General features: G+C 47.2%; 1 protein-coding gene across 1 annotated transcript in view; it reads right to left on the reverse strand.

Annotated features, from left to right (window-relative positions):
• The window catches only part of LOC126203583 (fatty acid-binding protein, muscle-like), a 176,171-nt gene extending 156,138 nt beyond the window's left edge, over positions 1-20,033 (reverse strand). Inside the window, exon 1 of the mRNA XM_049937945.1 lies at positions 19,701-20,033. Within this exon, the coding sequence (XP_049793902.1) occupies positions 19,701-19,773 (73 nt within the window). The 5' untranslated portion in view covers positions 19,774-20,033. The remainder of the gene's footprint in view (positions 1-19,700) is intronic.
• Positions 20,034-26,807: the final 6,774 nt, after the last annotated feature.

Consider the following 26,807-nt stretch of genomic DNA (forward strand, 5'->3'; position numbering starts at 1 on the left):
TTGTACATGTCCTTTCCTGTGACAGTAAAAGCAAATAGCTTGGCGTGACGGGCAATTTTCACGCGAATGTCTAGTTGCACACCGCGGGCAAGATTTCACTGCATTTGCTTGCTTACGCGGCGCACGTGGTTGCAAGCTAGGCGGCCGCAGCGAAGTCGGGCGCGAGGGCCGCTTAGCGTCCCGTGCAGCGGGCCGGGCGGGCCGATTAATGTGACACACTGCTGGCGAAGTTTCAAATGATGCCTGAGCAAAGTCAAGTGTGTCTTGCCTGTCCAATATGTCTATCACTTGTTGCAGGGAGGGATTAACGAGTTTCAAAATCTGTTCCCGTATGCGAACATCAGAAACGTTCTGTGCTATTGCATCACGCACCATAGTATCTGAATATGGGAGGCCACATTCACAGGCAAACGCGCAGTCTCTAGTCAGTCCTTGCAAAGTTGCTACCCACTCCCTGTTAGTCTGACCGGCCGTACGTTTTGTACGAAAAAACGTATACCGTTTGGCAACTACATTTACTGTTTCTTTGAAATAGGCATCTAAAGCCGACAAAATTTCCTCGTAGGACAGAGTTGCTACGTCGCGTCGGGGAAACAATTTCACTATCACCCGGTAGGTAGACACACCGACACAAGAAAGCAAAAACGGCTGCCGCTCTTTACCTTGAATTCCATAAGCAGTGAGGTGGAAGTTGAACTGATCGGCCCACTCAGTCCAGCTTTCGGTTGTGGCCTCAAAGGGCCTAAATGGCGGTGCGACAGCGTTGTGTGGCTGCGGTAGCGAAGAAGCGGCTGCCGCCGCATCGGTTTGCAGCGCACGTTGACCCTGGACGAGCTGTCCAAGGGCTTCCAATAACGCCTGCGTCTGCTGATTCTGCAAGCGAAAAAATTCGGACAGTACATCTGGAGAATGCGGCGAAGCCATGACACAAGCAAATTAGAGCAAATAGAACACAAAGACTGCAACGTGGGCGCGGCACCACTCCTCGGCGCCAAAATATTGTTGTGTCGATTCCCTAAGGTCTCGACACAATGAGTGGCTAGGTGCACGCGAAACTAACGCAGACGGGCGTAAATTCTGAAACAGGAGACTGGATGAAAACTATAAAGAAAAGAAGAGAGATTTTAATATACTTAACTTTAATGTAGTCTTGTTCTTGTTGAAATACATCTCTTGCATAGTAGTAAGCAATTAGCAATGATACACATGGCGCCTTGCTAGGTAGTAGCGATGGACTAGCTGAAGGCTATTTAATCTGTCTCTCGGCAAATGAGAGGAATACTTGGTAGGTCTAGTCGCAAGCTATGTCGTCCGTACAACTGGGGCGAGGTCAAGTCCGTGTCTTGTGACCTGCCATGTGGTGGCGCTAGGTTTGCGAATACACAGTGGCGACACGCGGGTCCGACATGTACTACAGGACCGCGGCCGATTTAAGTTACCACCTAGCAAGTGTGGTGTCTAGCGGTGACACCACAGTTATTCTTTGCGACCTGTTTAAGGCATTCGAATGGGCAAACCTTTTATTAACGTTCAAGTACGCGATTAGTAGTTCGCTGCTTGGCACAGTCAGGTCGTTTAAATATCTAGACTTAACGTTGTAAAGCGATGTGAAATGGAATGAGCAAGTAAGGACTGTAGTAGGGAAGATGAATGTTCGACTTCAGCATATTAGGTGAATTTTAGGAAAGTGTGTCTGATTAAAGGAAGTCATCGAATCCATTCAGAGACAGGCTGCTACATTTGTTACCAGTAGGTTCGAACAACGCGCAAGAATTACGGAGATGCTTCGGGAACTCAAATGGAAGAAAGGAGGGAAGACGACGTTCTTTCCGAGGAACATTATTGAGAAAATTTAGATAACTCGCATTTGAAGCTGACTGCAGAACGATTCTTCGGCCGCCAACGTACATTTCGTGTAAGAATCACGAAAATAGGTTAAGAGAAATTAGGGAACGTATGGAGGCGTAGAGACGATCATTCTTCGCTCGCTCTGTTTACGAGTGCAGCAGAAAACGAAATGACTAGTAGTAGTACGAGGTGCCCACCGCTATGCACCGTACCGTTGCTTGTGGAGTATGTATGAAGATATAGATGTAGATGTTTTAGCTCTAGTTATTCATTCAGTAAGAAATGCTTCTATGGATAGAGTTTTTTATGTATGAAACCTCGAAAGGATACATCGTGTTATACTTCATTGTAACTCGAGTTTGCATAGAGATAAGTGCAGCGATCCATAAACAAGAGGAAATATAAAAAAAGAATAGCTATTGTAAATACTACATTTTACTGAAATAAAACAACGTTCAATGATCACCAGTTGCAGCAATGCCTTTCGTCAACAAAATGATTGACACGAGCACTAGTAGAAATATTTTGATTACTTCACGCCGCCTTTATTCTCAGCGAGATTCAAATCTGGAAGCAATTTATCTTTAAATGTAAGATTAATTTTATTGTGTGTTAGAGGAAACAGCAAATATTTCGTCATCTCTTTACAACGGTTGCGCATCGAGAGAGTGAGAGCCGCCTGGAGGCGTTGTGTACACGTGATACTGTAAGGAAGGTATATAAGCGGGACCGAAACGAATGGGGAATCATTGAACTACGATGGAGGTACGACTATGACAAAGGGCAGATTCTTCAGGCCTCGGCCGGCCGGAGTGGTTCTAGGCGCTACAGTCTGGAACCGCGCGACCGCCTCGGGCATGGATGTGTGTGATGTCCTTAGGTTAGTTAGGTTTCACTAGTTCTAAGGGGACTGGTGACCTAAGAAGTTAATTCCCATAGTGCTCAGAACCATCTTAAGGCCTGGCGTCTGGCAACAAGCACTCGAAAACAACATGAAATTACACTTACATCAATACCATTAGCTGCTGACGGGCGTTGATATACATCAACAGGGACAGGTGAAAATGTGTGCCCCTGCCGGGACTCGAACCCGTGAGGCCCACATTCTCACCTTGTATGTCCACACACTACATTCGTAGTGCCCCTGCCATTATACCCATTACTTGCGGCAGACAATCCACCGAGTCCCGAAAGAGTTCAGGCAAATCGTGTGCATCCACACTGGAGAAGGTCATCAGCCGGTTAGCCTTAGCGATATGAAGATGGCATCTGTTCTTTCGGACATGTCGGTGGACATCGGAGACTTGCTCTCTCTGTACGGCAGATCTGACGATACGAGTACAACGCTGATGGCAGCACAAGTGTTTCTGACAAGGGAACCTCCCCATCGCACCCGCATCAGATTTAGTTATAAATTGACACAGTGGATAGGCCTTGAAAAACTGAACACAGATCAATCGAGAAAACAGGAAGAAGTTGTGTGGAACTATGAAAAAATAAGCAAAATATACAAACTGAGTAGTCCATGTGCAAGATAGGCAACATAAAGGAGAATGGTAGCTGATGAGCGCCGTGGTCCCGTGGTTAGAGTGAGCAACTGCGGAACGGAAGGTCCTAGGTTCGTGTCCTCCCTCGACTGAAAATTTTACTTTCTTTATTTTCGCAAAGTTACGATCTGTCTGTTCATTCATTGACGTCTCTGTTCACTGTAATAAGTTTAATGTCTGTGTTTTCCGACCGCACCGCAAAACCGTGCGATTAGTAGACGAAAGGACGTGCCTCTCCAATAGGAACAGAAAACATTTGATCGCAAGGTCATAGGTCAACCGAATCCTCCACAGGAAAACACATCTGATATATTCTTTACGACACTGGTGACGGCATGTGCGTCACATGACAGGAATATATTGTCGACCCACCTAACTTGCACACTTGGCGAATGGGTAAAAAGATTCTTCTACCTTGCCCGATTTAGGTTTTCTTGTGGATGTGATAATCACTCCAAAAAAAGTGATGAAAACATAAGAGTTTGTCACATAAACTGCATCAAATGAATGCAACAGTTTCAGAGTCGCACAGTTTTCCCTGTGCTCTGTCAAAACATGTTTTTTACGTTTTCAAATGTTTCCGTGCGTAGACCGTCAAATTCTGTATATGTCCAAGCAAATCTGAACATGTCCTGGAATTTTGGAGAGCGAAGTTGATTATGTGTGAGTGCCTGAACTTTGATAATTATCTGAAAATAAAAAATTAAAATTTTCACCCGAGAGAAGATTTGAACCAAGGACCTTTCGTTCCACAGCTGCTCACGCTAACCACGGGACCACGGCGCTCGTAAGCTAACACTCTCCTCGATGTTGCCTACCTTGCACATGGACTACTAAGTTTGTATATTTTGCTTATTTTTTTCATAGTTCCACACAACTTCTTCCTGTTTTTTCGATTGATCTGTGTTCAGTTTTACAAGGCCTATCCCTGTGCTAACTTATAACTAAATCCGAGGGGGGTGCGATGGGGAGGTTCCCTTGTGAGCAAATAAATTACTGATGGCGCTCCACAGCTGACGACTCCTAACTGTTCCCAGCGGACCCAACAACATCACCAGCTACAACTGCAGTGGACACGGAATCATCGAGACTGGACCCTGGATCAGTGGAAGCGTGTCTTCTGGTCGGACGAATCACGCTTCTTGGTATACCAGGTCGACGGACGTGTCTGGATACGCAGTCATCCAGGTGCATGGCTGAACACTACATGTACCACGTCACGGACACAGGCTGGTACGGATAGTTTTATGTTGTGAGGGACATTCATCTGAGCTTCCATGAGACGTGTGATAGTAATCGAAGGTTCTGTGACAGCTGTGGACTACGCGAACAGTATTGCGGATCTCCTCTAGCTACGCACGTTCGATGTCTTCCCTAGCGGCAAAGGAATCTTCCGTCTCCTACAGTGGGATGAGAAGCATATAGTGAATTCACGTTGATGTCTTGGCCGCCAAACTCACCTGATCTGAACTCGGTGTAGGGCATCCAGGACGCTATCGGGCGGCAGCTTTTGCGATGGCAGACAGGCTCATTTCTCTCCTAACTGGGCTGAGTAAAATCCTAGAACTGATAATACTTTCACCCCTCCGTCAATTCCTGGTTGAAAAAAATATCCTTATACCTGAACAGTTTGGATTAAGTGCTGAGCATTTCATCATCCAGCAATCCCTTCACTTGGTAGAACACATTTGTCAGGCCAGGGCAAGGATAGACACAACAGGGGCAGTGTTCCTGGACATAGAAAAAGCATCTGACCACGTCTGGCACGATGGCCTAATTTACATGATGGCCTAATCTACAATCTACATGGCCTAATCTAGATGAGATAGGGTGCCATCTCACATAATCTGGATCAGTGACTCTTTCCTTACAGGACGTCACCGAGCGAGGTGGCGCAGTGGTAAGACACTGGACTCGCATTCGGGAGGACGACGGTTCAATCCCGCGTCCGGCCATCCTGATTTAGGTTTTCCGTGATTTCCCTAAATCACTCCAGGCAAATGCCGGTATGGTTCCTCTGAAAGGGCACGGCCGACTTCCTTCCCCATCCTTCCCTAATCCGATGAGACCGATGACCACGCTGTTTGGTCTCCTTCCCCAAAACCAACCAACCAACAGGACGTCAGTTCTCCGTAAGGTACGGAGACAAGCCCATGGAGACATGGCAGACTGCGGCAGGAGTCCCACAAGGCTCGGTGTTAGGTCCAGTCCTTTACACAATATACAAGAACGACATTCCTAAGCAGATCGGCAGAGAGATTGCTCTGTATGCAGATGACACCGCTATATACAGAAGCAGTAGTAGCCTCCTTTTTACACAACACCATCCCCAACAACATCTCAGCAAGATAACACAGTGGTGCAATCGCTGGAAAATAAAGATTAATCCCATCAAGTGCCAGGCGATCTATTCCACCCCGAAAATCAAGCTTCCTGATCGTCAACTCACCACTGACGGCAGAGAGTTGATCTGGAGGAACTCAGGTATTTACCTGGGTCTCAAAATAGACCGACGCCTAACATGCAATAGCACCACACCACTGCAGCAGACAAAGGCTGCGCACTCTGCTGTAGATTATATCTCCTGCTGAAAGGTGACGGATTAACCATTCAGTGCAAACTCCTCTTCTGGCACCAGCTCATACATCCGGTCATCTTGTATGGCTCGGAGGTATGGTCTACAGTGTCAAACACAGCACTAACCCGACTGCAACGTCTCCAGAAGAAAGTTTTCCGTGTCATCTCGGACACTGTCAGATACGTCCACAACACATACATTAGAGTCTTTTTAGGCCAAACTACCATTTACGCACTTACAATTCCACAATTCCACAAAATTCTACGAAACCGCACAAACTTCGCCCCACTTTCTCGTTAAAAATTTAGGACACGTGCCACCAGAAGCTTCTCACAAACGCCTAAAATTAACCCCTACACGCTACTTTAGCGACCAAAAACACACACATAAAACACGAAAAACAAGTACGCATCCCAAACCTCTCTTCTTCACGAAATCCCCTAGGGCATTCTGAAGTCAGACCGGCACAGTCCAGTGGTACTACATGCACAACAATAACCATAGCCTCGTCGCTCGCTTATGGATATATATGTACAATTCACAGCAATATTTACACAGTGAAATCCGAAGGGATATAGAAGTGCTCTGGTCTCAATTAACTTTACAGAATGACGTCCATTCCATTGTTGTTGGAGAGGCATTGATGATATCCCTTCACTCTCCACTGGAACGTCCCATTGGACTTTCCTCTAAAATGTGGTCAATGATCTGCTCTGCAGCTTCACAGTCTGAGGAATCTGAGAGTCCCCATTCATACATGATGTACTTAGTTCTTCCGTATCCACTTTGGATTCTGTTCAGTTGACACCAACTCTTCTAGGCAGTCGCAATTCTGATGTACATATAGGGTCTTCGAGGCAATGGTGACATATGCTGGTGTTGTGTCTCCATGTCTCCTTCCACACAACTTCAGTCTTGAGTGATCACATTGTAACGCCGGAAATGCATATCCTCCTATTTCCATCTATTGTACTGTAAATTTTTTCCTTATTTTGTTACCTGAATATATGACATTTCTGTGCCTTTATATGTTGTAATTGTTATACACTCCTGGAAATGGAAAAAAGAACACATTGACACCGGTGTGTCAGACCCACCATACTTGCTCCGGACACAGCGAGAGGGCTGTACAAGCAATGATCACACGCACGGCACAGCGCACACACCAGGAACCGCGGTGTTGGCCGTCGAATGGCGCTAGCTGCGCAGCATTTGTGCACCGCCGCCGTCAGTGTCAGCCAGTTTGCCGTGGCATACGGAGCTCCATCGCAGTCTTTAACACTGGTAGCATGCCGCGACAGCGTGGACGTGAACCGTATGTGCCGTTGACGGACTTTGAGCGAGGGCGTATAGTGGGCATGCGGGAGGCCGGGTGGACGTACCGCCGAATTGCTCAACACGTGGGGCGTGAGGTCTCCACAGTACATCGATGTTGTAGCCAGTGGTCGGCGGAAGGTGCACGTGCCCGTCGACCTGGGACCGGACCGCAGCGACGCACGGATGCACGCCAAGACCGTAGGATCCTACGCAGTGCCGTAGGGGACCGCACCGCCCCTTCCCAGCAAATTAGGGACACTGTTGCTCCTGGGGAATCGGCGAGGACCATTCGCAACCGTCTCCATGAAGCTGGGCTACGGTCCCGCACACCGTTAGGCCGTCTTCCGCTCACGCCCCAACATCGTGCAGCCCGCCTCCAGTGGTGTCGCGACAGGCGTGAATGGAGGGACGAATGGAGGCGTGTCGTCTTCAGCGATGAGAGTCGCTTCTGCCTTGGTGCCAATGATGGTCGTATGCGTGTTTGGCGCCGTGCAGGTGAGCACCACAATCAGGACTGCATACGACCGAGGCACACAGGGCCAACACCCGGCATCATGGTGTGGGGAGCGATCTCCTACACTGGCCGTACACCACTGGTGATCGTCGAGGGGACACTGAATAGTGCACGGTACATCCAAACCGTCAACGAACCCATCGTTCTTTCATTCCTAGACCGGCAAGGGAACTTGCTGTTCCAACAGGACAATGCACGTCCGCATGTATCCCGTGCCACCCAACGTGCTCTAGAAGGTGTAAGTCAACTACCCTGGCCAGCAAGATCTCCGGATCTGTCCCCCATTGAGCATGTTTGGGACTGGATGAAGCGTCGTCTCATGCGGTCTGCACGTCCAGCACGAACGCTGGTCCAACTGAGGCGCCAGGTGGAAATGGCATGGCAAGCCGTTCCACAGGACTACATCCAGCATCTCTACGATCGTCTCCATGGGAGAATAGCAGCCTGCATTGCTGCGAAAGGTGGATATACACTGTACTAGTGCCGACATTGTGCATGCTCTGTTGCCTGTGTCTATGTGCCTGTGGTTCTGTCAGTGTGATCATGTGATGTATCTGACCCCAGGAATGTGTCAATAAAGTTTCCCCTTCCTGGGACAATGAATTCACGGTGTTCTTATTTCAATTTCCAGGAGTGTATATATATGCATTTATGTCGATGTATAATTGATTTGTTGTGTAAAGATTATTTGTATTTATACGCTGGGTCAGGCCTAGGGAAAACTATACTATCGAACGAATACATCGATAGGTCGTGTGGAGAACGAAAGTGTTTAGGATCTTTGGTAGTGTTAACTCTGTCGCGTGGAGCGCGGGCAGAGAGAGAGTCTGGCTGGAGTAGCGAGTGGAGCAGGTGTGTTGTGTGACGCTCCCGCGAGTTGCTGCGCTTTCGGGGTTTGGCACCATGTAATTGCCCTCGACTTGCTATGTGAGACTCTGACACGGTGTCGCGGACGGGAAGCATTAGCTGGCGCACATCAAGAGCCCGTTTCGCTTGGTGACCGTGTCGAGAAGAAGGCGCGCCAACATCCAGCTTCTGCAACAGCGACGGCCGACAATGAGTGACTGTCGCCACCTTCTCGACGGCTTCAAACCTTCAATCAACCAACAAGGAAGACTGGAAGCACGTAAAGTTTTAGAACTGTATGGCAGACCTCAGCTTTTCAAACTCTTCCATTTTCGTAACTATAATTACAGCAACTACAGCACCTTACCATGAATATTTGTTGCTCATTGTCCCAATTGCATTACCAAGCAGGGTCCCTTCCTTTTCCGGAATGAACTCGAGTGTCGTTGAAATTCAAACGCCAGCATTAAAGTAAAAGCATTCGATTTCACTGCTTTAATTTCAAAGTTCAGTTAAAGTATTCGTAGCTGGCTACAATATTTAGATTGCACAAATTAAGAGTGCGAGTTTTGTTACCGTATTTTAGCTTACCTGTGACTGCAACTCAGCTTGGTACGTACTAAATTTTACTATTGTTAATTGTTCAGAATCATTTAATTCAAGTTCGAAGTTAAATCTCTTATTTCTAAATTGCGTAGATTCAAGTAGCTTTTGAAATGATTGTTGAGGTAGCCCAAGACTAACTGTATTTTACTGAATTTCGATATGCTTCAGAAACAAAGTTCACTTTTAATTTCAGTCACTAAATTAAATTTCAATTTTCCAGTTTTATTAATTCTTTTGCTAAATTAAGTCAGGGTGTAGCGAAATTTATTACTTCAGACAAACATTCAGTTTTCACACAACACGTGTCAACCTTCAGTTGCCACGCTTTTAGTGCTAGTTATATGTGCAATAACCTTTCTTTTTCAGTTATTATAGTAATTGTCCATAGCACTGGCGACCGTAATTTTCCCCAAATCTCAAATATCTAATTACCGCTAGTTAATTGTTAACGTAACGGCCGCCCATTTACTTTCTTTATTAACTTTACCCCATTTCAAAATTAATTTCCACCAGTTTCATTTGCATTTTTCCTTTCATTTAGATGTAATCCTTTCCTCCCTCTTTACCGACAGATTAACTTCGGTGACGATTGCTTTTCCCAAATTTCCATTAGGTACACGCGGTTTAATTTTTCACTGTCATTAAGGTCGATAAGTGAGGGGGAGGTTACAACATGTCACGAGCTGTCCAGACTTCTTTCCTCGACTTGAGACGCATGCTGGGTGGATTGAGCACAATTTCCGGGGCATGTAGTCATCGCGAAAACTGTAGGTTATTAATCCTTTCCCATTTGCAGGTCAGTGCTTCTTGTCGTCTCAGATGTGGTGGTGTAATGTTACTGAGAGCAGACAGCCAAGGTAGAGGACTTGATCTCAGATTAGCTGCTATGATTCTCACGGTATCATTCAAACGATACCATGACAGTCACACTCTTGTACCATACTGGTGGGCAATATTCAGCCACAGAAGACACAAAAGATAAGGTACGGAGAGTGTCTGCTTGAGACCTCCAAGACGTTTTAAAGGTAGTTTTCTCATAATATTCCTTCTAGTCTTTCATTTTCTTTCAAGTGACACGAGGTGAGTGCTGAATGATAGTAAACGATCCAGTGAGATTCCAAGATACTTGGGTTGAAAGTTGTCCATAACCGTTTGTTACAGAAGATGACTTTTAGCTGCTGGTTTGCTAATCGCCACAATCTACATTTTCTGTAATAATCACGAATTACTCTCAGATCTACTGCGAGCACATTTCTTCCGTCCTCTAGGTGCTTGCTTTGAAATCCACTGGCAGTATCATCTTCGTAGCAGAACTTCCTGGATACATTTCCTGAATGAAATTTTCACTCTGCAGCGGAGTGTGCGCTGATATGAAACTTCCTGGCAGATTAAAATTCTGTGCGGGATCGAGACTCGAACTCTGGACCTTTGCCCTTTTGCGGTCAAGTGCTCTGCCATCTGAGCTACCCAAGCACGACTCACGACACGTCCTCAGAGCTTCAATTCCGCCAGTACCTCGTCTCCTACCTTCCAAAGGTCCAGAGTTCGAATCTCTGTCCGACACACAGTTTTAATCTGCCAGGAAGCTCCTGGATACAGTTTCTAGCGTGGACATCCAGCGCCACATACCTATTGACAACTAGCAAGAAGTTGTCAGATTCGTGCCACACAGAATCAATGGCGTTTAAAATGTGGGCCGACACACCATGAAATGGGTGGAGATAATTATCTGGCTCGTCAGTGTGTATTTCCTGCTTTTGTGGAAAGTGAAATTGCACTCTGTGTCATGCCCTGTGCCTAGCCCACTGAAAGGGCGCGGGAACGGACTGGAGTCCACCTCTGCGCTGAATGGGGCGGCGGCGGTGCGCCGCTTGGCTGCCGACACGGTGAGGTCCTTATCTGAGCGGCTATAAATACGCTCCGTTGAATTAGGCAGACGCGGGTGAATTGCGTCGGCCGTGACTCCAATCAGCCAACACTGTGCCGGTCGCGACCCTGCCTTTTGTTTTTATCCTTCGATCGGACTCTGCTGCATTGGGGCTTGTGACGGGCAACACTACTCGCTACTCACCTCACACAAATGCCAGCGCAGTAGTTTTCGGTTAGTAATTTGTATATTTACTAAAATATCCTTAACATACACGAAAGCTAAACGATACTGAATAGCGTCTCTAGTAATCGATAATTTCACGTCAATTATTGGCTTCACATATTTATAAGAACTAAAATTTAAAAAAATATTTTGCGATAACAACATGTTAAGATTGCTTGGAAGATATGATACTGCGAGAAGAATTTGCTAGAACACCGAAACATCTAGGTCAAAGAAGGCGACACCAGTAACTCCCATCCTTTCCGCCTCCCCACCCCACTCCAGATTCCCATCTTAGTAGTAAAGAACTAATATACTAAAATATCGTTCCCCATGCTGAAGTTTTACTGCATGAAGAACGAAAATGTAGCAAGTGATAAACTTCCGTCGTTCCACTGTTTTGTGTGTGAGGGAGGGGGCGGGGGGTGGGTGCCAGAGAAAAATAATTTTCGAAGTGTTGGGAAATATGTGTAAGGTTTGTTGGAAATCAGTCTCAAATAATGGATGAAAATAGTCTGGGTAATTTGCTCACCATGAGTTACACTGCCTCAAGACATATATACTGAGGTGATAGAAGTCGTGGGATACCTCTTAACATCGTGTCGCAACTCCTTTTGCGCGACGTAGTGCACCAACTCGACGTTTCAAGGACTGAACAAGCAGTTCGAAGTCCCCTGCAGAAATATTGAGCCAAGCTGCTTCTATAGACATCCACTATTGCGGAAGTCTTCTTTGCTGGGTGGTAATGTGCTCGCCTCCCATGCAAGCAGGCCCGGTTTCGATTTCTCCGCTCGGGGGCTGGGTGTTGTGTTGTCCTCATCATCATTTCATCCCCATCCCCCGCGCGCAAGTCGCCCACAGTGGCGTCGACTGAAATAAGACTTGCACTCGGCGGCCGAACTTCCCCAAATGGGGCCTCCCGTCCAACGATGCCATACGCTGATTTCATTTCATTTCATTGCGAAAGTGTTGCCGGCGGAGATTTTTGTGCACGGCTGACGTCTAGATTATGTCCCGTAAATGTTCGATGACATGTATGTGGAGCGATTTGGGTGGCCGAATTATTCGCTCGAATTGTCCAGAATGTTCTTCAAATCAATTGCGAACAATTTGGCCTTGTGACATGGTACGAGGACAGTTCAATAAGTAATGCAACACATTTTTTTTCTGAAACAGGGGTTGTTTTATTCAGCATTGAAATACACCAGATTATTCCCCAATCTTTTAGCTACACAACACTATTTTTCAACGTAATCTCCATTCAATGCTACGGCCTTACGCCACCTTGAAATGAGGGCCTGTATGCCTGCACGGTACCATTCCACTGGTCGATGTCGGAGCCAACGTCGTACTGCATCAATAACTTCTTCATCATCCGCGTAGTGCGTCCCACGGATTGCGTCCTTCATTGGGCCAAACATATATGGAAATCTGACGGTGCGAGATCGGGGCTGTAGGGTGCATGAGGAAGAACAGTCCACTGAAGTTTTGTGAGCTCCTCTCGGGTGCGAAGACTTGTGTGAGGTCTTGCGTTGTCATGAAGAAGGAGAAGTTCGTTCTGATTTTTGTGCCTAAGAACACGCTGAAGTCGTTTCTTCAATTTCTGAAGAGTAGCACAATACACTTCAGAGTTGATCGTTTGACCATGGGGAAGGACATCGAACAGAATAACCCCTGCAACGTCCCAGAAGACTGTAACCATGACTTTACCGGCTGAGGGTATGGCTTTAAACTTTTTCTTGGTAGGGGAGTGGGTGTGGCGCCACTCCATTGATTGCCGTTTTGTTTCAGGTTCGAAGTGATGAACCCATGTTTCATCGCCTGTAACAATCTTTGACAAGAAATTGTCACCCTCAGCCTCATGACGAGCAAGCAATTCCGCACAGATGGTTCTCCTTTGCTCTTTATGGTGTTCGGTTAGACAACGAGGGACCCAGCGGGAACAAACCTTTGAATATCCCAGCTGGTGAACAATTGAGACAGCACTAACAACAGAGATGTCAAGTTGAGCACTGAGTTGTTTGATGGTGATCCGTCGATCATCTCGAACGAGTGTGTTCGCACGCTCCGCCTTTGCAGGAGTCACAGCTGTGCACGGCCGGCCCGCACGCGGGAGATCAGACAGTCTTGCTTGACCTTGCGGCGATGATGACACACACTTTGCCCAACGACTCCCCGTGCTTTTGTCCACTGCCAGATCACCGTAGACATTCTGCAAGCGCCTATGAATATCTGAGATGCCCTGGTTTTCCGCCAAAAGAAACTCGATCACTGCCCGTTGTTTGCAACGCACATCCGTTACAGACGCCATTTTTACAGCTCCGTACAGCGCTGCCACCTGTCAGAAGTCAATGAAACTACACGAGACGAAGCGGGAATGTTTGAAAATACGAGGGCCGTTCAGAAAGTAACCTCCGGTTGATTTAAAAAAATACACAAAGTTAAATAAAAATATTTTAATATATACATCTTACAACTACATCTTTGCACTATTTTTCTACATAGTCTCCATAGCGATTGAGGCACTTATCGTATCTCTTCACAAGATTTGAAATTCCTTCTGCATAAAAATCACCCGCTTGTGCCTGGAGCCAGCCTGTGACCGCATCTTTGAGCTCTTCGTCGTCATCAAACCGCTGTGACCCGAGCCATTTTTTCTTCAAATGCATGAAGAGGTGATAATCACTTGGCGCCAGGTCTGGGCTGTAAGGTGGATGGTTGATAACGTCCCACTTCAAGGACTCAAGAAGGGCCGTTGTTCTGCGAGCAGAGTGAGGACGGGCGTTATCGTGCAAAAAAACGATACCGGAAGTCAGCATACCACGGCGTTTGTTCTGTATAGCCCGTCGTAACTTTTTTATTGTTTCACAGTACACGTCTTGATTAATGGTCGTACCACGTTCCATTAATTCAACCAACAACACCCCTTTGGCATCCCAAAACACCGTTGCCATCAGTTTTCTGCCAGAAAAATCTTGCGAGGCTTTTCTTGGTTTGGTAGGCGAATTTGAATGTGCCCACATCTTTGATTGTTCTTTTGTCTCAGGGTTCACGTACTTAATCCAGGTTTCGTCACCGGTCACGATTCTGTTTAACAATGGTTCTCCTTCGTCCTCATAACGTGACAGAAAGTCTAATGCAGAGGCCATTCTTTGAGTTTTGTGGTGGTCGGTAAGAATTTTGGGCACCCATCGTGCACAGAACTTACGGTAACCCAATCTTGCTGTCACTATCTCGTACAAGAGAGTCTTAGAAATCTGTGGAAAACCAGTAGACAACTCCGACATTGGGAAACGTCGATTTTTACGAACTTTTGCATCAACTGTCTGAACGAGTTCGTCAGTCACCAATGATGGTCTACCACTCCTCTCTTCATCATGAACGTTTTCTCGTCCACTTTTAAATAAACGTAACCATTCATGGACAGCTCCTTCACTCATAACTCTTGGTCCGTACACGGCACAAAGCTCACGATGAACAGCTGCTGCAGAATATCCTTTGGCTGTAAAAAACCTTATGACAGCACGCACTTCACATTTGGCGGGGTTTTCTATTGCAGCACACATTTCAAACTGCCACAAAAACTAAACTAGCGCAGGTACGACGTTCACTCGACCACGGCTTGATGCCGACTGACCTGTTGAGTGCGTGAACGCACAGATGGCGTCGCTACTCCCCCCACAACCCGCACTGTGACCAATCGGAGGTTACTTTCTGAACCACCCTCGTATTCCACAAGAAATTTCAGGTTTTTTCAACCAAAATTGGCCGAGAAAAAAAATGTGTTGCATTACTTATTGAACTGCCCTCGTACATTGTCATCCATAAAAATTCCATCGTTGTTTCGAAACATGGAGTCCACAAACGGCAGCAAATGGTTCCCAAGTAGCTAAACGTAACCATTTCCAGTCAATGATAGGTTCATTTGGACCAGAGCACCCAGACCATTCCATTTAAACACAGCCCATACCATCATGGAGTCATCATCAGCTTCTTCAGTGCCTTCTAGATATAACTTGGTGGGGTCTGTGCCACAGCCGAACCCTACCGTCTAGGGTCCAACCGATGTGGTCCCGAGCCCAGCAGAGGCGCTACAGGAGGTGTCGTGCTGTTAGCAAACATTGTGTGCTGCCGTAGTCTATTAACGCCATACTTAGCCACTCTGTCCTAACGGATACGTTCGTTGTACATCCCACATTGATTTCTACGGTTGTTTCACGTAAAGATGCTTGTCTGTTAGCACTGACAACTCTACGCAAACGCCATTGCTCTCGTTCGTTAAGTGAAGGCCATCGGCAACTGCATTGTCCGCGGTGACAGATAATGCCTGAAATTTGGTATTCTCGGCATACTCTTGACACTGCGGATCTCGGAATACTGAATTACCTACGATTTCCGAAATGGAATGTCCCATCCGTCTAACTCCCACTACCATTCTGTAATCAAAGTCGTGCAGCCATAATCACATTGCAAACCTTTTAATACGGATCACAGGAGTACAAATGGCAGCTCCGCCAATGCACTGCCCTTTTATAGGTTGTGCACGCAACCCTGCCACCATATATATATATACTCCTGGAAATGGAAAAAAGAACACATTGACACCGGTGTGTCAGACCCACCATACTTGCTCCGGACACTGCGAGAGGGCTGTACAAGCAATGATCACACGCACGGCACAGCGGACACACCAGGAACCGCGGTGTTGGCCGTCGAATGGCGCTAGCTGCGCAGCATTTGTGCACCGCCGCCATCAGTGTCAGCCAGTTTGCCGTGGCATACGGAGCTCCATCGCAGTCTTTAACACTGGTAGCATGCCGCGACAGCGTGGACGTGAACCGTATGTGCAGTTGACGGACTTTGAGCGAGGGCGTATAGTGGGCATGCGGGAGGCCGGGTGGACGTACCGCCGAATTGCTCAACACGTGGGGCGTGAGGTCTCCACAGTACATCGATGTTGTCGCCAGTGGTCGGCGGAAGGTGCACGTGCCCGTCGACCTGGGACCGGACCGCAGCGACGCACGGATGCACGCCAAGACCGTAGGATCGTACGCAGTGCCGTAGGGGACCGCACCGCCACTTCCCAGCAAATTAGGGACACTATTGCTCCTGGGGTATCGGCGAGGACCATTCGCAACCGTCTCCATGAAGCTGGGCTACGGTCCCGCACACCGTTAGGCCGTCTTCCGCTCACGCCCCAACATCGTGCAGCCCGCCTCCAGTGGTGTCGCGACAGGCGTGAATGGACGGACGAATGGAGACGTGTCGTCTTCAGCGATGAGAGTCGCTTCTGCCTTGGTGCCAATGATGGTCGTATGCGTGTTTGGCGCCGTGCAGGTGAGCGCCACAATCAGGACTGCATACGACCGAGGCACACAGGGCCAACACCCGGCATCATGGTGTGGGGAGCGATCTCCTACACTGGCCGTACACCACTGGTGATCGTCGAGGGGACACTGAATAGTGCACGGTACATCCAAACCGTCATCGAACCCATCGTTCTACCATTCCTAGACCGGCAAGGGAACTTGCTGTTCCAACAGGACAATGCACGTCCGCATGTATCCCGTGCCACCCAACGTGCTCTAGAAGGCGTAAGTCAACTACCCTGGCCAGCAAGATCTCCGGATCTGTCCCCCATTGAGCATGTTTGGGACTGGATGAAGCGTCGTCTCACGCGGTCTGCACGTCCAGCACGAACGCTGGTCCAACTGAGGCGCCAGGTGGAAATGGCATGGCAAGCCGTTCCGCAGGACTACATCCAGCATCTCTACGATCGTCTCCATGGGAGAATAGCAGCCTGCATTGCTGCGAAAGGTGGATATACACTGTACTAGTGCCGACATTGTGCATGCTCTGTTGCCTGTGTCTATGTGCCTGTGGTTCTGTCAGTGTGATCATGTGATGTATCTGACCCCAGGAATGTGTCAATAAAGTTTCCCCTTCCTGGGACAATGAATTCACGGTGTTCTTATTTCAATTTCCAGGAGTGTATATCGCTATCCCGTGACTTTTGTCATCTCAGTGTACACAGTTTCTAACTTTAATACTTGACTTCGTGTGCTAAACACTTCACGTAAGATTATAACTCTCAATAAGTATACTACGACTCAATTCGAATTTCAATTTTTTAACTCTGCCAATAATTAGTATTAAATACTGAAGGTCAAATTTTTCTTGCTCTTGGTAGCATCACTTGACTTTTATTTCTCCAAACGCATGAAGACTCATTAGTGTTGTACACAGAGAAGTCAGAGTGCTAGAAAATTGTTCCGAAATGCAAGAAGATCTGCAAATAATAGACGCTTAGAGTAGGGATCTTTGACATAAACAAATGTAAAGTATTGCGCATAAATATGGAAAGACCTATACTTATATCATTACATCTCTATAGAACAATCACTGTAAATAGTCACATCGATTAACCTAGCGGTACCAAAGCATTTTCCAGAGCGCGCATCAGCAAAGTGGGGGGAGGGGCGGGGGCGGACAGGATTACTTTATGTCCACCACAAGCAAATTAAAAATATAACGACATTCGATAATTGTTGTTGACTTATATTAATAACGTATTTTTTAAAGGAGTCTTGATGTGTAAGTAGGGTCCAGAAAAATACCAAGAACGGGTGCTTTACGACCACTGCAAAAAATTTTAAAATTGCAAATTTCATTAATTGTTGCTTACATTTACCCGCAACACCTTGTTAAAGATCTACTGATGTGTAAGTAAGATCCTGAATTTGAAAATATTGAATATGGCATTCACTGGTAATGTGATATCTACTGCTAAGATTTAAATTTTTGGGTTACGTTTAAGTGAAAAAGTTAAAACATTTTCGGTAGTTGGTAGAATTCATTAAAGACAATAAAAGAAATCAGGATTTTGGAATATAAAGTAAGCGACTAGGTCACAATATTTTCAAAAGATGGGAATAAATTTTCCCTTCCCCATCACCCCTTGGTATCGCGAGGTTTAACTACCTCGGAGTGTGTGAATGGAGCGATTTAAAGCTGAGCGAACACCAAAATGTAATCGCACGTAAGACAGACACTACACTGAGATTCATTGATAAATTCCTCAGGAAGTGTAGTCCATCCACGCAGGAGGTAGCCTACAAAACTTCAGTTCGATCAATATTTGAATGTTGCTCGTCAGTCTTGTACCCATAGTAGATAGAATTGAGAGAAGAAATAGAGAAGATCCGAAGAAGCACGTTTCGTTAAAGATTCATTTAGTAAGCGCAGAAATATTACGGAGATACTCATCCAAATCCAGCGGGAAAGGTTGCAAGAGAGGCATTGTACAACACGGTATGGTTCACTGTTAAAATTTCGAGAGCGTACGATCCTAGAAGAGTCGATCGTTATTTGATTCCCCCTATCCATATCTCACGAAAAGATAATAAAGGTAAAATTAGAGCGGAAGCGATGAATGACAATTTGTACCGAGGGTGGGATTTGAGTCCCGGTCCCTTCTCACTTGGTAGATGAGCTAACCATTACGCCACCCTACCACAGTGGCTTTGCACAATTGGACGAACTACCCTAGCACACCTTCCTCCCAACACAAATTCCCATTCATGCCTCAGCCCACTTGGTATTCCCTCTAAACTCGTGTACTGAACGATTTGAAGTGCAATGATCACATAAAATTAATTGTTGGTAAGGCAGGTGCCAGGTTGAGATTCATTGAGAGAGTCCTTAGAAAATGTAGTCCATCAACAAAGGAGTTGGCTTACAAAAGACTCGTTCGACCTATAATTGAGTATTGCTCATCAGTGTGGGATCCTTACCAGGTCGGGTTGACGGAGGAAATAGAAAAGATCCAAAGAACAGCGGCGCGTTTCGTCACAGGGTTATTTGGTAAGCGTGATAGCGTTACGGAGATGTTTAGCAAACTCAAGTGGCAGATTCTGCAAGAGAGGCGCTCTGCATCGCGGTGTAGCTTGCTGTCCAGGTTTCGAGAGGGTGCGTTTCTGGATGAGGTATGGAATATATTGCTTCCCCCTACTTATACCTCCCGAGTAGATCACGAAAGTAAAATTAGAGAGATTCGAGCGCACACGGTGGCTTTCCGGCAGTCGTTCTTCCCGCGAACCATACGCGACTGGAACAGAAAAGATAGGTAATGACAATGGCACGTAAAGTGCCCTCCGTCACACACCGTTAGGTGGCTTGCGGAGTATAAATGTAGATGTAGATGTACCTCGGCCCGCACATCGTCGGTGGCTTGTGGAGCATAGATACAGACGTAGATGCAGAATGCCTTATTGAGAAGAACAAAAAATGTGACTGTTTGCATCAATTTGTATCTTCAAATGTTGATCTTGTGTAATGCACCATGTGACTTACCCAGAGCCTTCATGACTTCGTCGAAGTTCTCGCTCTCGGCGAGCTTGTACTGCTTATCGAAGACGAGAGACATGTCGCCTGCCGGTCTGTTCCTGGAGCTGGAGCTGGAGCTGGAGTGCTGGAGTGCCCTGGTCGGACTGACTGGCGGCGCGGCGGCCTGCGTCCCTCTTCCCGCTTCCTCGGCGGCCGCGGCCAATGGGCTGGCCAATGGGTGGGCGGCGCGCAGATTGGCGCTTTGAGGCCCTCTCTTGTTTGTCGCCGCGACGCTCCCAGCCGCCAGCCGGCCGTCACGCCACCTCACCGGCGCACCAGACGCCCAGCAACTGCGCAGTCGAGTCTGGTGGGGCTCCCACGCGGGACAAACGATTGGTTTGGAGGTTGCGCTGCAGTGTTTGTAACCAGGGCCGGACCGTGAACATTTCTTCACACAAGCGACATCTCATTCTCATCTCCCCCGCCCCCTTCCTCCTTACTTTCACACTCCCCGCCACGTATCCAGTCATTAGTTGCCTTCCCTTGTGCTTTTACTCTCGTCATAAATACAGTAACCTCTATACGCAACTAAAGCATACCATACACGCTTTTCCCGTGCTGGAGCTGGGTTCGATTTTTGGTGTCAGCACCAATTTAAAATGACATGTTAGTCACTGAAATGGCTTCAAATGAAAATGTTTGGACGAAGCTATAAGCCGCTAAAAATTTATTATACGGGGTGTTTCAAAAAGAATATACGTATTACAAGGCATTATTTTGTTCAAACTATCGATCGATGTGCCTCGGCTCGGCTATTCGAGAAACGAATATACAGGGTGGTCCATTGATAGTGACCGGACCAAATATCTCACGAAAAAAGCATCAAACGAAAAAACCACAAAGAACAAAACTCGTGTAGTTGGAAGGGAGAAACCAGATGGCGCTATGGTTGGCCCGCTACATGGCGCTGCCGTAGGTCAAACGGATATCAACTCCGCTTTTTTAAAATAGGAACCCCTATTTTTTATATCATATTCGTGTAGTACGTAAAGAAATATGAATGTTTTAATTGGACCAATTTTTTCGCTTCGTGATAGATGCCGCTGTAATGGTCACAAACGCCAGTGAGGACGGTATTTCCTTCGTCATACATTACCTGTGTTAAAATGGACCGTTTACCAACTGCGGACAGGCTGATGTCGTGTTGTTGTTGTATTGCTATTGTGATCAAAATGCCCAACGGGCGTGTGCTATGTATGCTGCTCGGTATCCTGGACGACATAATCCAAGTGTCCGGACCGTTCGCCGGATAGTCACATTATTTAAGGAAACCCGAAGTGTTCAGCCACATGCGAAACGTCAACCATGACCTGCAACAAATGATGATGCCTAAGTACGTGTTTTAGCTGCTGTCGCGGCTAATCCGCACATCAGTAGCAGACAAATTGCGCGAGAATCGGGAATCTCAAAAACGTCGGTGTTGAGAATGCTACATCAACATCGACTACTCCCGTACCATATTTCTATGCACCAGGAATTGCATGGCGACGACTTTGAACGTCGTGTATAGTTCTGGCACTGGGCACAAGAGAAATTACGGGACGATGCCAGATTTTTTGTACGCGTTCTATTTAGCGACGAAGCGTCATTCACCAACAGCGGTAACCTAAACCGACGTAATAAGCAATATTGGGCAACGGAAAATCCACGATGGCTGCGACAAGTGGAACATCAGCGACCTTGCGTGTTAATGTATGGTGCGACATTATGGTAGAAATGATAATTGGCCCCCATTTTATCGATGGCAATCTAAATGGTGCTATGTACGCTGATTTCCTACGTAATGTTCTACCGATGTTACTACAAGATGTTTCACTGTATGACAGAATGGCGATGTACTTCCAACATGATGGATGTCCGGCACATAGCTCGCGTACGGTTGAAGCGGTATTGAATAGCATATTTCATGACAGGTGGATTGGTCGTCGAAGCACCATACCATGGCCCGCACGTTCACCGATCTGACGTCCCCGGATTTCTTTCTGTGGGGAAAGTTGAAGGATATTTGCTATCGTGATCCACCGACAACGCCTGACAACATGCGTCAGCGCATTGTCAATGCATGTGCGAACTACTCCCTGTTGAGAGGAATGTCGTTACACATATTGCCAATTGCACTGAGGTTGACGGACATCATTTTGAGCATTTATTGCATTAATGTGGTATTTACAGGTAATCATACTGTAACAGCATGCGTTCTCAGAAATGATAAGTTCACAAAGGTACATGTATCACATTGGAACAACCGAAATGAAAAATTCAAACGTACCTGCGTTCTGTATTTTAATTTAAAAAACCTATCTGTTACCAACTATTCGTCTAAAATAGTGAGCCATAAGTTTGTGACTATTACAGCGCCATCTATCACAAAGCGAAAAAAGTGGTCCAATTAAAACATTCATATTTATTTACGAACTACACGAATATGTAATAAAAATGGGGGTTCCTATTTAAAAAAACGCAGTTGATATCCGTTTTACCTACGGCAGTGCCATATAGCGGGCCAACAATAGCCCCATATGGTTTCCCCCTTGAAGCTAGATAAGTTTCGTTCTTTGTAGTTTTTTCGTTTGACGCTTATTTCGTGAGATATTTGGCCCGGTCACTATCAATGGACCACCCTCTATAGTCAAGTTTATATTAATAACCCCTAGATGTCAGTTGTCTTCTGTTGTGCTTGGTAATCGTGATATATTTAAACTGGCTTCTCCGCAGCAGAAATCATTTTATGTTCTCGAGTTTTCGAAGTGCAATTTCCTGATTACAGTACAAAGACGTTTCAGGTTGAGGTACCAAATTGATCCTGCGAATGGGTGGAACATTCGCAGATAGTACCGCCACTTTCTAGAGACAGGGTGTGCATGTAAAGGAAAGAGTCGTGGGCGCCCTCGTGTTCCTGAAGAAAACGTTGCACGAATTCTGACTGCTTTCCAAGGTAGCCCTTCAAAATCACATTGTCGTGCTAGCCGGGAGTTACAACTGCCTACAACAAGAACTCGGCGTGTTTTGAGATGTCGATTGGTTATGAAGCCGTCCAAGCTACAGCTGTTACAAGCTCTGCGTCTTGATGACAAACGCAAACGTGTGGCATTTTGTAACGAGATTCTTGATGCTATGGACAATGAAAACACTTTCGCACAACGTATCGTGTTCATTGATGAAGCGACTTTCCCTGTTAGTGGTCAGGTAAACAAACATAATGTTCGAATTTGGGGCCTACAGAACCGACATGCAGCCATTGAAGATGTACGAGATTTGCCCAAAATCAATGTGTTTTGTGCGATATCCCGATCATCTGTTTACGGCCCATTCTTCTTTGATGGAAACACGGTTAACGATCAGCAGTATCTCGCTTTGTTACAAAACTGGTTGTTTCCGAGCCTGCACGAAGACAATTTCATTTTTCCACAAGACGGGGCACCGCTCACTGGAGCCGTGAATATCTGCCTGAAACTCTACGGAACCGTTGGACTGTGTCGTCAGGGAGCTGGCGACTCAGCATGTCTCAGCTGGGCTCCACGGTCACCGCATTTGACCCCTTCTGACTTCTTTCTGTGGGGCTTCGTTAAAGGGCACGTTTATGTACCACCATTCCCACAGAACCTGGACGAGTTGAAGACTCGGATCCGTACTGCCATAACATCAGTGACGAAGGACATGTTTGCTCGAGTATGGGAGAAATTTGAGTATCGATGTGATATTGTTCGTGTCGCTGATGGAGGACATATTGAACATCTGTAACCTGAACTTGAGAGGTTCGTAAATCTGTGTGTAAAGTTTCATATTCGTGTGTCTTAAAGTTTAGTAAATACACTCCTGGAAATTGAAATAAGAACACCGTGAATTCATTGTCCCAGGAAGGGGAAACTTTATTGACACATTCCTGGGGTCAGATACATCACATGATCACACTGACAGAACCACAGGCACATAGACACAGGCAACAGAGCATGCACAATGTCGGCACTAGTACAGTGTATATCCACCTTTCGCAGCAATGCAGGCTGCTATTCTCCCATGGAGACGATCGTAGAGATGCTGGATGTAGTCCTGTGGAACGGCTTGCCATGCCATTTCCACCTGGCGCCTCAGTTGGACCAGCGTTCGTGCTGGACGTGCAGACCGCGTGAGACGACGCTTCATCCAGTCCCAAACATGCTCAATGGGGGACAGATCCGGAGATCTTGCTGGCCAGGGTAGTTGACTTACACCTTCTAGAGCACGTTGGGTGGCACGGGATACATGCGGACGTGCATTGTCTGTTGGAACAGCAAGTTCCCTTGCCGGTCTAGGAATGGTAGAACGATGGGTTCGATGACGGTTTGGATGTACCGTGCACTATTCAGTGTCCCCTCGACGATCACCAGTGGTGTACGGCCAGTGTAGGAGATCGCTCCCCACACCATGATGCCGGGTGTTGGCCCTGTGTGCCTCGGTCGTATGCAGTCCTGATTGTGGCGCTCACCTGCACGGCGCCAAACACGCATACGACCATCACTGGCACCAAGGCAGAAGCGACTCTCATCGCTGAAGACGACACGTCTCCATTCGTCCGTCCATTCACGCCTGTCGCGACACCACTGGAGGCGGGCTGCACGATGTTGGGGCGTGAGCGGAAGACGGCCTAACGGTGTGCGGGACCGTAGCCCAGCTTCATGGAGACGGTTGCGAATGGTCCTCGCCGATACCCCAGGAGAAACAGTGTCCCTAATTTGCTGGGAAGTGGCGGTGCGGTCCCGTACGGCACTGCGTAGGATCCTACGGTCTTGGCGTGCATCCGTGCGTCGCTGCGGTCCGGTCCCAGGTCGACGGGCACGTGCACCTTCCGCCGACCACTGGCGACAACATCGATGTACTGTGGAGACCTCACGCCCCACGTGTTGAGCAATTCGGTGGTACGTCCACCCGGCCTCCCGCATGCCCACTATACGCCCTCGCTCAAAGTCCGTCAACTGCACATACGGTTCACGTCCACGCTGTCGCGGCATGCTACCAGTGTTAAAGACTGCGATGGAGCTCCGTATGCCACGGCAAACTGGCTGACACTGACGGCGGCGGTGCACAAATGCTGCGCAGCTAGCGCCATTCGACGGCCAACACCGCGGTTCCTGGTGTGTCCGCTGTGCCGTGCGTGTGATCATTGCTTGTACAGCCCTCTCGAAGTGTCCGGAGCAAGTATGGTGGGTCTGACACACCGGTGTCAATGTGTTCTTTTTTCCATTTCCAGGAGTGTATATGCATTCGAAATACCTTTATTCTTTTTTAAACAAAAAAAATGGTTCAAATGGCTCTGAGCCTATGCGACTTAACTCCTGAGGTCATCAGTCGCCTAGAACTTAGAACTAATTAAACCTAACTAGCCTAAGGACATCACACACATCCATGCCCGAGGCAGGATTCGAACCTGCGACCGTAGCGGTCCCTCGGTTCCAGACTGTAGCGCCTAGAACCGCAAGGCCACTACGGCCGGGTTTTTGAAACACCCTGTATATACACTCTAAGCGAAGAAAAGGAGCACCACGAAGGGATGGGAGGCAAATCGGTAGATGTGATGGACAGGTATTGTAACACCCGTCACTTATCTGGTTTTGGCGTGTGTTCACCCCAGCTAATTGACTAACAGATCAACAGAGATTGCAAAACTGCAGCAATATCGGATAACGCAAAAAAGTAATAAGGCCCTGTGACTCCTGATTGAACTTCAGGGGCAGTGTTGACATTAATTTATTCAGAATTGATCACTTTTAATTAAAAAGGGGTGCACATTGATGTTATATTCAGCTGTTGAACACCAGATGCAAATGTTGAACATAAAATTAATTAAGAAAGTGACTTGAGATTTCAACTACTTGATTGAAAACAGATGCAGTCGATTAGCACAAATTTATTTTAACTCCCGACCTTCAATCATCACATTACAAGACTCTCCTACCAGGCAGTGCAGTGGGAATAAATTGCGTTTGCGTGGAGTAAGGCGCGATGAATCAAAAGTAATTCCTATCGGCTGACCCAGGCGTAATGGGGAGTGCGAGAAGAATTCTACAACACACGGCGCATGAAACCCTCGTGGAAACTTCGCCGACGTGATCCAACAAATTAATCAGTGGCCAGAGCAGGCGCAATATCACCGAATACAGCGTGGCGGAGCTGCGTCGTTGTGAGGACATCGGCCGACCTCGTGGTGCTGCAAGGCTGTTATCGTCTATTCACTCCTAGCTATCTTGCTCAGTACATAGCTGAACCAAAACTTCCTATCTCCAAGCTCAATCGTTCCGTTTGCTAAGTCCTAAACTGCAGAGATGCTCACTCTTTCTCAGACAAGCTGAGTAAAGAACGCCACGTCCGCACTCCAGGCAAGCTGGGAACGGAAGACCACCGTGGAGACTTCTCCCAGTCCGCTCTTTGCCTTGGTTTCCCCTCCAGCAAAATCACTTACGCCAATTGCAGCGCAACTCGCGATAATTATGCGTCGCTTCCCAGGGCCGACCAATGCCTACACTGGGAAGTGAACAAATTCCCACAAAATTTCCCTTCCCCTTAACTTCTGCAGGCCACCCATCAAGGTTAGCGCCTGCACAAACCACCAATTTTTCCGGAATTCTGACTCCCACGAGAGTATTTCAGATTCCTCGGTCCTACGTTACCATCGGAGGCCGGCGTATTTCATTCTGTCACTCTTCACCTGATTTACTTCAGACTCTGCAGAACGTGAATTCAGCGTGAAGTTGCTATAGTCACGAACACGCATATTTTGGCCTCTGTTGACCGCTCCACTGTAGCTTTGCGCGGCTTACTCGCATGTTTCACTGAAAACGGGATGATGGACATTTATCAAAAGGCATACAAGTTCTCCGTCTGCTTCCTGGTACACCAGCATGGGGTCAACCACCCACTCACTGTCACTCATCTTAAGGCAGTTGGAGGCCGCACCCCGTTACCGCTTTCTCAGAGCTTGAACCACCCTAAGCTGCCTATTGTCGCTTCCCTTCGCCGCTCCCCAGCCGCGCGCCGCGGTCAACTCTGTATACTTCCCTGGGATACTAGCCTCCAGTAAATCGACGCATGGCCACAAAG

This window comes from Schistocerca nitens, chromosome 9 (assembly GCF_023898315.1).
Source record: "Schistocerca nitens isolate TAMUIC-IGC-003100 chromosome 9, iqSchNite1.1, whole genome shotgun sequence".
In the NCBI taxonomy this organism is placed as follows: Eukaryota; Metazoa; Arthropoda; class Insecta; order Orthoptera; family Acrididae; genus Schistocerca; species Schistocerca nitens.